This window comes from Citrus clementina, unplaced genomic scaffold, assembly GCF_000493195.1.
Source record: "Citrus clementina cultivar Clemenules unplaced genomic scaffold, Citrus_clementina_v1.0 scaffold_4, whole genome shotgun sequence".
In the NCBI taxonomy this organism is placed as follows: domain Eukaryota; kingdom Viridiplantae; phylum Streptophyta; class Magnoliopsida; order Sapindales; family Rutaceae; genus Citrus; species Citrus x clementina.
In genome coordinates, this window is record NW_006262274.1 from 14,558,201 (window position 1) to 14,569,463 (window position 11,263).

Sequence of the window (11,263 nt, forward strand, 5' to 3'; positions counted from 1 at the left end):
TTTTTTTTCTTTTCCACTAAATTTTCTTTTTGATGATGAGGGGGAGAAGAATGTATGGATTTAAATTTGTTAATTTAGATAAATTGTAAGAGAAGCTTACATTTAGGGGGAGCAATTTGTGCAATCATTTTTTAAATACATAAAACGTTTGTCATCATCAAAAATGGGGAGATTGTTAACATATATGTTTCCATAATATTGATTTTGATGATAACAAACAAGAAGAGGGAGAAATTTGTGGAATCATTCTTTAAATACATGAAATGTTTGTCATCATAAAAAATGGGGAGATTGTTAACATATATGTTTCCATAATATTGATTTTGATGATAACAAACATGATTAAGAATAATTAATCTTTTAAGCTCAAATTATTTTCTTTTTAAATAAATCATTATTTTCACATTTTAAAGGTTTTATATTTAATGGAAAAATGATTTTATGAAATTATTTGTTCTTTTAAGTTTATGGTTTAATTGAAAGAATTTTGAAAACTTTGAAATCAACAAGTATTGCTTGAAATTTTGGAGAAAAACTTATTTGAAAAGTGTCATAGCATTTTGGGCTACATCATAATTTCAGAAAGTTTTGGGATTAACAAAGCATTACATAGAAATTCTGAAATTGGACTTATTTGCAAAGTTTCATAACGTTTTGGGCCGTAATACATTTTTATAACGTTTTGGGGTCAAACTATAATTTTGGAAAATATGTCACTGTAGCAGTTACTGTAGAAAACGGCGATTCGACATATTGATAACAGCTCACCGACATCTAACAGAATTGAAGATTAGCCTCTGGACCTAAACGGCGATCCGACAATTTTGATAAACGGCTCGCCGATATTTAACAGAACTGAAGATTAGCCTCTGGACCTAAACGGCGATCCGACATCTAGATAACGGCGATCTGATAATTTGAAAATCAGCCCCAACGGTCATATTGACCAGTCAAACGGCGATCCGACAGTGTGCAGAAAGTCAATAACGGCTAGTTTTCAGCTCCAACTATAAATAAGCTCAATCCAATTCAAACAATGCGAGATCCAAGGGTTATCATTGAGCTTGCTATTGAGCATAAAACTATTATTGAGCTTTGAACTTGTTTTTGTTTCTTTGATTCACACATTGAGCATTCATTTGTAATCAAACACATTGTGTAAGAGAAAATTCATTTGTAATATTTATCCTTGAGAGGTTGTAAGTGTTGGGATACACTTGGGTTAAGAGATTGGGGATAATCTCTTGTTGTAAAGGTCCATTGACACCTTGGAAGTCAATTGTAAGCGTTTAAAGCCTTGGGAGGCTAGCTTAGTGAAATCCTCAAGCCCGGTGAGCTTGGAGGCGTGGACGTAGGCGGGGATTGCCGAACCACATAAAAATCATTGTGTTTGTTTTCTCTTCCCTTACTCTTTTAATATTGTGCATGATTGAATTTATTTTTTTCAATTTGATTAAGGCAATAGATTAAATTGTTGTGTGGTTTGCTTAGCTTAAATTTTAAAATCCCAATTCACCCCCCTCTTGGGTTGCTTAGTTAGTATTTCACTAGGAACATCACCTTTTCCAGGAACTACAAAGAGAACCTCCTCGAGAATGTTGTAGAGGTTCCTAAGCTTGAATAGATCAATGGGTGTGGTGGCACAAGCTATGAAATCAATAGGGTAAGAATCTGCCTCCACCCTATGGCCAAGATTCCTTTTCTTAGAGGGTATGCTCGGCTCAGAACTACTTCCCTTACCATCACCCACTTCTTCAAGGACCCCAACCCCACCACAACTGTGGTTCTCACCAGAGCAGGATGCGGGTCCACCTCTATTCCCTACAAGCTCTAACTCAGGGGAAAGTGAAATGGTCAGGGGGCGTGGGTACTCAAGGATATCCCTACCATGGGAGGGACCTACACTACTGGGGGGACGTAAAAAATCAGTGGGTATTGACCAGTTAAGGTCTAAATCTCCTGTTTCTTCGTCACTCTCATCGGCAATTAACTTCCTCTTCCGATTTGACATATCGAAATCCCAAAAGAAAACAAAGCAAACTCGAGTATACGGATACAAAAGGGGCAACACAGAACCCAACCAACAACAACCAGAAAAGAAGTTAAAAGTTATACCTGGAATAAACTGGCACTGATAGCACTGCCGTGACAGAGAGAACACCCAGCAAGTGGATACTCCGAACGCGGGAAGTGTGAGCAAAGTTCAAAGAGGGGGTTGGTTAACGGCGGAGAGACGAATAACAAAACGATGATGATTTCAATCTAGGGATTTGAAGCGAAAATAGGGAAATGGAAGCATTTAAGTGATAGGGATGCCAGCTCACTCACCGGATATCGAGGATGGATAGCCCGTCGTTTCAAATTTTAAATACGAAGAGTCTGGAGATGCCACGTCACTAATCGTTATAAGAGGCCAGGTTAGATGCAAGCCCAAATATGCAATGGACATGCTCATAAAGGCCCATGCTCAGGTCGGAGTCCCCGGAGAGGAAAAATGGAACCTCAGGTCCATCCCAGTAAACAGAAGACCAGATGAGAAGCTCCATGGGTCGATAAGATTTAACTATCAGTTTCTACTCCTAACTCATTTCACTCGCAAGACCAGAAACTGGGGGACTGGTGTTAAGAAGATAAGAGCACCAGTTCGGCCATGCTATCATTTCCACCCCGGCATGGATCACCTCAGCCAAATGGTACGAGCAGAATATGGGGGCGAACAAGGGCAACCAGAGATGAATATCAGCTAGAGCAACTAGAGATGAATATCAGCCAGAGGAATATATCGACCAGAGGCAAACACAGAGTAGGTACCCATTCCTTAAAAAGCGGGGACACGATCTCACGAAATCACGACGGTTGCGCTATGCCCAGAACCATCAAAGGAAACACAATGTCCCACGTTTGTCCATGATGTAGCAGTTGGAGCCCCATGAGAAGCTCCCACTACCCGAGATAAAAGGGGGACGGCGACTATAAAAGGAAAGAAACCCATGAAGGAAAAGAGGGATAGAAAAATAGAGAGAAGGGAAAACTCTGCCTAATTAAAACCAGACCATTTTCAATACAAATTGTGAACCTATTATAAGCAATATATCGAATCTTAATTGCACCGTTTTCCCGTAAACACCTTGTGCTAACTTAGGCATCGGAGGGTTTACGCCGGTAAAACCACCGGCATCTCTGATCTACTTTTGTGAACGCAGGCTTAGTGGGAGAAGGAAGGAGAATTCTAACTTCAGTGACTAGAGCGATCGTTGAAGCAAGAAGAAATTGACGTCCTCACTGTTGATAACACAACGTTGGTGTAAAGATCTGATCGGATAAAGGACGAGTAGATTTCAGCATCAACAGTTACAATTAAAGTGGAATGGAAAATCTTCCATCCTTATAAATGAATTAGAACAACTCAAGGTTCACCATCGAAACCTTGAGACACGATGAATTTGAATTAGAACAACTCCTTCCCTAGCCAGAAACGGTAGTCAAAACTGAGTGGGAGTAGCAAGAAGATGAAAAAGATGAGAATTTCTGTTGATTGACTTTGATGATTGAAATAGCTAGCGTTTCGTATAATCTAATGCAGAAAGTGGGAGATTTTAATTTATAATTGAAACAAGAAAAAAAATAAGAATGATGAAAAAAAAATGAAGGAGAATTAAGGAGGTGAAAGAGAATGAAGATTTGCAGGTGGTGACTACTTAATCGTTAATTAATCATAACTGTAATTCAAATGGTGCTGGCCGCATGAGACGCTAGTCATACATTACTATTGCCAAACAAACATTTTTAAAAAAAAGTTTCATATATCACTATTTTTTTAAACATATATTACTAATTTTTTTTTTGTCTTAAAAGCATAATTTTGGTGACAAATTTTGTCATAATAATTTTGTGTTTTTACGTTAGTGTATACAACGTGAGCAAAGCTAAAAATTAAAAACAAAAAATTTGACTTAAAAAGGTTTGTATCTATAATCATCTTGTCACTGCCTTTCTTCATTTTTGTAATTACTAGTACATCTTAAAAAATAACCATAATAATTTTTTTTTAAATCCTAAACTATTAGAGGAAACTACTAGACACATCCCACTATTTAGGAAAATTTTTCCAAGAGATCTATCAATCATTCCTTCCTAAAAAGATCTATTGCTATGGTTTTATGAATTCAAAATAAGCATGAGCATAGTTAAATTAAATCTCTCGCATGATGGTGAAAAGGCCAGGTTTTTGTGATCACTGAATTCTTTTGTTTTTGTCTTATTCATTGATTATTCATTTCATTGTACACAGTGGAAGAAAACAACATAATTTCTGTCTTAATAAAAGCAGTTTTGATTTTTGAGTTGTTACAGAATTGGTTTTTTTTTTTTAATTCAATAGGCTGTTTAATTTTTTTTTTTTGGTGCTTTCTGGTTTCATTTAATTGTAGCTTGTTTCATTACTGATTACTTACGTTAATTTACTTTCAATTGCTCACTTACTAAATTTTTTCCAATACAACCTGTATGAGAGTAAATTAAATCCGATATCCGAATCCATTCTTATCAACCTAGACATTTTCTAGGCTGAGTCTAGGTTTCAGTGGACCTATTGATCAAGAACTTAGACGTAAATATTGTTATTTTATTTACATTATTTTTAGGGTCTTGTTATCTTACATAATTACGTAAGGTACATAAGTCTTCCACAACCGTTTGATGAAAATCCGTAAAAATATAAGATAACAAAATCTTATTATTTCCATAGCCGTTGGACTTTTATCAAACAGTTATAAAAATATTATGTACCTTACATAATTATATAAAGATAACAAAACCCTTATTTTTGGACATAATATAAAAAAAATTAAGAAAAAAAGGCCCAAGCGCCCTAATTCATGGCTACCACCAAACTTTTCCTCTCTTTAGCCCTTCTCTTCATCAAATCATCGTTGTTACTCGTGATCGCTTCGCAACCTTTGCTGCATTCACATTCACCATCATCATCATCATCATCAATTATTATTTGTTCAGTTGTGTCACGGATTTAAGCCGCTGTTTATCAACCATCTCGAATAGCAGTCGTGGTTGTAGCCACTGTTTGTCCACCTTATCATCATCATCAGCCGCCATTTATCCTCTCTCCTTTTCCTAAATTAACCCTGCAAAGCCCAACTTCTCATCATCATCAAGACATCATGATTATGTTTCAAAGTTGAGTTTGTATGCTCTATTATTTTAAAATTTATTTTTAATTATTTGATTTTGAATTATATTCTATTACTGTTGGTAATAGATTAGAATCTAATAAGGAATTAACTGAATAAATATAGAGATAATTGCATCTCTCTAGCAATCATTCGAGTGCTAAATTCAAAATTTGGAATCCTGGATTTTTCTAGATTGAACCCAAACTGGATACAAATGAAAATTAGGGTTAATTACCTCTGGATGACACAAACACACGTTTTGACAAATTTCACAAGGGTGACACATGTTTTAAAAATACTCAAGTAGAACTATAAATTAATTATAAAATGATATTTTTGCCTCTAGAATTAATAATAAAATGACATTTATGCCCCGATAATAGATACAAAATGACATTTCTATCCTTAAATTAGTTACAAAACATGTTCTTTCCCTTACTCAATTATTTTTAATTTTTAAATAGAAAAATTATAAACAATTACATTTAAGTGTAATTAACAAGCTTTTTTTGGTTAAATCATACAATTTTTTTTTTTAGAATTTTCTTGTTGAATCAAACAAAATTTTCTTATTAAATTTAATGGCAAAGTTTGTTCAACAAGAAATTTTTTTGGTTAAATCAAATAAAAATTTTTGTATTGGAGGTAAGAGATAAAATGGTGAAAAGATGAAGAAATTGTGAGAAATGAATAGTGAGATCTTTTTATGACCCTCTTTTTAAAAAATACAATAAACTTAAGTATTTCAAAAATACTCATATTTTTTTTGTCTTGGATTTAAAAAAAAATAAAAATAAAAACACTCCAAGCCCACTAACCTAGTCAGGACTCAGGATCTTCATCTTCTTCTTTCTTATGGGAGATCTGATTTATTTTTTAATTTGTTTAACCTAGTCAGGATCTTCATCTTCTTCTTTCTTATGGGAGATCCGATTTATTTTTTAATTTGTTTAAAACTCGACTTAACTCCATTGTTGTAAATCACGCTAAATTTCTTGAAATGTTTTTTGGTATTTTGAATAAACTAATTTAAATAGTTTTAAGTAATTTTTTTTATATTTTAAAAAGTATATAAAATAAAACTTAATTTTTCAAATTTAATGAATTGATGAGCAAAATAATAAAGTACTCAAAAATAATTTCTAAAATACAAATAACCCCACCCTTAAACTTATGGGGGTTGCCACTTTCCCCCCTACAGTCATTAATATATACCATTTACTCACTTTCTGTTTTTATAATGGCAAAAAACCCTCCTGACAGCATAAGTTTACAATATTATCCTTATTTTTAACTACTCTTTTATTTACATTTATTATAAATTAAATAAATTACATGAATAGAAACTAAATAAAAAAATTAAGTATTAAAAACAAGAAATATATGTTTTGATATGAGCAAAAAAATTAATAATAAAATTTTTTCTTGTAATTATTTATTTTGTGAACATTTTCTTATAATAAACATTTTGTAATATTTTAAAATTAAATGTAAAAAGTATAGGAAAAATATTTTATTATTTATCTTATAATAAATTTTTATTTGTCGTTCAAGTTTTCTTATAATAATTTTTTTATTATTTTACTAATAATTTTCTTATATATTTATTATAAGAAAATTTTCACAAAATAAATAAGTATAAAAAAAAATTATTATTAATTTTTTTGTTCATATCAAAACATATATTTATTGTTTTTAATGCTTAATTTTTTATTTAGTTTCTATTCATGTGATTTATTTAATTTATAATAAATATAAATAAAAGAGTAATTAAAAATAAGGGTAATATTGTAAACTTATGCTATTAGGGGGATTTTTGGTCATTATAAAAACAACAGGAGAGAAAATTGTATATGTTGATTACTGTAGGAGGTAAATTGACAATCTCCCTAAACTTATCTTGGCCACAAAATAACCTCACACGCTTAAGAAAATTTATCCCACAACTCCCTTGTTGGGATAAATATACAGTTCAAGTATATTTATTAATTTATCAATATTAATATTATATTGATATGTAATGTCTATAGAAATATAAAATATTATAATTTAAATAACTAATAATCAAAAAATACAATTATTGATTGATTATTAAAAATATAATTTATAGTCCAAGATAATAGTATTCAACATACTAAACAGGCCTGAAAGTAATATTAGTCATCCAAAAACTATTTTCAAAAAGTAACTCATACATATACTTTGATAGGTTTTATTATACCCTGATTGTTATAAGAAGAAACCAACACTTTGACAATAGAGATTACTAATCACAAAGTAATGTGTACCAAAGACCTAACTATTTTTATTGTTCAGCAAAGTATCATCAGCACAACATAGTGTTGCTACCAAGCAGCTTATTATTTATTTTCTCTTCATCTTCCTTCATCATTCTTCCATTTCAATCTAGGTAGCTGGAGCTTTGGCTGATTCCAGTCTTTTACTTACTGATTCCCATGATACAAGCTTATCCATGAAAACTGATATGTAATCAGGTCGTCGATTCTACATGCAAACAATGATGAGACAGGTGTAAGATATAACCCCTTGTTACAAAAATATATCTATCGTCACCATAACTTAACTAAAATTTTACCTGAAAGTCGAGGTAATAAGCATGCTGTTGAGACAAAATGAATCCAAAAGTATAGTCAATTAGTAACCAGTTAATTAAGACTAGATTAGTCTGGTAAAGAAACTTATCTACTTAAATTAATTTATTTCTCAATAACTAGAACACAATGGTATATATTTACCTCCCATACATCAATAGTAAGGAGCGGCTGCAAGTTCAACAATAATTTCATCATCAGTTGCGTATATAGAGAATCAAAATAACAGAATTGGCAAATACAAACTTTCCTATTGTGGGGAAATGGACCACAACACCCATGAATTGGCAAAATGGTTGTGAAGAGGCACTTATTTTCAGATTTGGTCATATAAATTCCTTTTGAGATACACGAACCCCCTTATTGGACAAACCTTGCGGTCTATGTGACAATTTCTAAAGACAAAATGGGTTCTACGTATCCCAAAAACAGGTATATGTGACCATTTCTGAAAAAAAAGGGCGCACATAACCATTTTATCAAATCATAAGAGTGCTGCTGTCATTTATCCCAGTTGGAATGATATAAATGTAAATTGGGAATCCTTTAGCAAGTCAAAGAACTACTCACCGAGTAATCCCAGACAAGAGGATTGACAGCATTGGGAGTCTTCACCACTAAAAGGCTCTTGTCCTTCTCCGATGGAAGAGGATTCACCGCATTAGCCACATCAGCTCTATTATTGGCTTTGTCTATAAATTAAATAATTAAACAACAGAGCAACATTTCAACACGAGTTGCACAAAACAATATCAAAAAGCAAGGTAAGAGGTAAGAGGTAAGAGGGTCACTTACATACAAGCCAGGCCCAACCAGAACCAAACTGAGTGGCTGCAGCCGCCTTGAATTCCTCAAGAAATTTTTCAAAAGAACCAAAATCCCTTTCAATCAGTCCTAGAAGTTCACCAGACGGCTTTCCGCCACCACCCGGTTTCATGGATTCCCAGAAGAAGTCATGGTTCCACGCCTAAAAACAGATTGAAAGTACTAAATTACAACTTGTGGAACTTTTGGAATTAAGATGACTTTAATTAGTTTACTGTGTTATCTTCAGACTACTTAGATGTATACACCCGTGACAAAATAAAATGCAAGTGTACCATTCGAACAAGTTATTATTATCAGCCATCATTCATTAATTTAGAAGTACTAAAACTTTCAGAAAGTGGATATATGTATATAATGATTCAATGTTCCCACACACACACACATATATACATACCTGTGCAGCATTATTGAAAGCTGGAAGCAAGTCACCCTTGTTGTAAGAAGCAATAACGACATCTTCCAATGACTTTCCATCACCAAGCTCAGTTCCAACAATTTGCTTGTTGAGGTTATCCACATAAGCTCTGTGGTGCTTTCCCCAGTGGAATTCCAGGGTGTCCTTGCTCATATGTGGCTCCAGAGCATTCTGCCATGCCACATATAAATTTAATAAGCCTTGACAAAAGAAAACTCATATACAATCGGATAAATTCAAAACTAATGAGTGCGTAAAATTATTGGATGTACACACAGAGATAATGTGGTGCACCTGTCCCATGTAAGTTTCTCTTGCAACTGAATGCTAAGTTGTGATAATAAATAGAGAAATCTTTACCAGTGGATAAGGTGGAGGCTTCAACTCAAATTTCGCAGAAATTCGGCCACCAGTCTTTCTCTGCTCCATCTGATCATGTACATAACGTCACAACATAAGTAAATAACACAACTAAACATTTCGTCGCCACACACAAAGTTTGTGATGAATTACACACACTAGCTTACTGTCTGTTTGGATAATCATTTAAACACCTGAGAATCTACACCAAAATTATGTTTCAAAAATCATTTAATTACTAGATAATTGCAAAAACTCAAACAAAGTGCTATATTTGACAGCACTAAAATTGATTAAACTAGATAAGATAACAAAAACCTTTTTGTTTCTCCAATGAAAAGGCAATCGCGTACTCCTTCCACCAAGTCCTGTAATTAAACATCCATTAAAATCAACATTATTACTAATAGATTAGCAAAAACAGAGTAAAGGGTCTGAAATGGCTAGCTTTATCGTAGCTACCTAACCTTGGCCAGTCAACCAAATTGTTGGAGCAGATGAAGCTGCTGCTGCCGCCGATGCCATGCCTTATATATTACAGCTTTGGTTATAGCAGATGAAAGCAAAGCCTGAACAACTCTGTGTGTGAACTGGGTTGACTCTTGATTTGTGTTGTGGTACTACGAAGTTAGTGCAATGGGCACCGCGTGTGTACTGCACACGATAAGGCAAGTACATTTTAACGAGCGTCAATAAATGGGTGCGAATGCCCTTTTCTTTATTATTTTTTTATTATTACTGTTTTTTTCTTTTCTCCACTAAAATGTTTTATGGTTGGATTTAGTAAAATATTTTACAAGAACACAGAAGCACACAATTTCGTGTAAACATTCATTCTTCAGTCTTAACTAATTATTAAAACTTTTTTATTGTAAATATTTATATTTAAGATATAAAAAAAAACAAATAACGAAAGAATAGACACGGATGACAGTAAAATTAAAAAAATAATAAAAAAAATATGAACGACCACTTTCCAACATTAAGGAACTTTCGTGACTGGGTTATTTTTAAGTACCCTTGATTTTTGGAATAATTACATTTAGATGGTAAGTTTTCTGATATCCTCACTTACCTCCCCACCATTAGCATAAATACAAGCTGACTGTTAGTGAATTTACAAATTGACCAAAATACCCTTTGGGGTTAAAATGCTTTGATTTTTTTAACTATATTTACTTTTACAGTATATTTTTGAGATAAAAATAAATAGAGCGAATGTAATGGATGTACAACCGTTTTAACAAAAATATCATATAAATTACTAATAACTATCCTGAATTCATATTAATTATGTTTTGTTCATAATATCTTGTTTTCCTTACATTTTATTCTTGATCCCTCCATCAATTTTCTCTCATATTGATAGGTACACTATAATTAGTACAAAAAATAGCACACTATCAAAATACGGGACAAAATTTTTTTATTATAAAATATAAAAACTCACCACAAGGTAACTTCCTATTATTTTCATCTCTTATAAATTTTGTACTCTTTTCAAAACAAACACTCTCTCTTAATTTGTTCCCTCATCACGAGCCACCTCACTCTTAAACCTCCACGTGCCTAAACCCTGCACTAATACCTATAACTTCACATTCACCACAAGCGCCGCCAATTCCGAAACCCCAGCATAACCTAACTCAAGCCAACCCTATACGAACAGCAAGTTTGAAAACCGCTTATCCAAACTTCAAAGCCAATATCGAAGTGAAACCGATAAGAAATCTGAAGTCCGAAAATTCAAAAAGGATTCGACGGTGAAATCATGGTCATCGATGTACCTACCGCTGTTACCACTAAAGGGGCCGATGTCGGGTAGGTTGAAAGTAGATTTTGCGTTTAGCCTGTATGCC

General features: G+C 33.2%; 1 protein-coding gene across 1 annotated transcript; it reads right to left on the reverse strand.

Annotated features, from left to right (window-relative positions):
- Positions 1-7,363: 7,363 nt before the first annotated feature.
- On the reverse strand, positions 7,364-10,081 carry LOC18044159 (superoxide dismutase [Fe], chloroplastic). The gene is made up of 9 exons (XM_006436959.2): positions 9,872-10,081; positions 9,723-9,772; positions 9,405-9,473; positions 9,024-9,215; positions 8,597-8,768; positions 8,372-8,493; positions 7,946-7,972; positions 7,786-7,809; positions 7,364-7,694 (listed from the first exon to the last, which is right to left on the reverse strand). The coding sequence occupies exons 1-9, from the start codon at positions 9,927-9,929 to the stop codon at positions 7,596-7,598; spliced, it is 813 nt and encodes a 270-aa protein (XP_006437022.1). The 5' UTR covers positions 9,930-10,081; the 3' UTR covers positions 7,364-7,595.
- Between the last annotated feature and the right edge of the window lie 1,182 nt (positions 10,082-11,263).

Bases quoted from the DNA above. Each gene is read 5' to 3' on its own strand.
- LOC18044159 (XM_006436959.2), bottom strand. From the start codon at position 9,929: ATGGCATCGGCGGCAGCAGCAGCTTCATCTGCTCCAACAATTTGGTTG. The intron at 9,474-9,722 runs GTTTTTGTTATC...GTACATGATCAG, and splicing joins TTCATTGGAGAAACAAAAAG to ATGGAGCAGAGAAAGACTGG. The intron at 8,769-9,023 runs GTATGTATATAT...ATCTGTTTTTAG, and splicing joins CTTTCAATAATGCTGCACAG to GCGTGGAACCATGACTTCTT.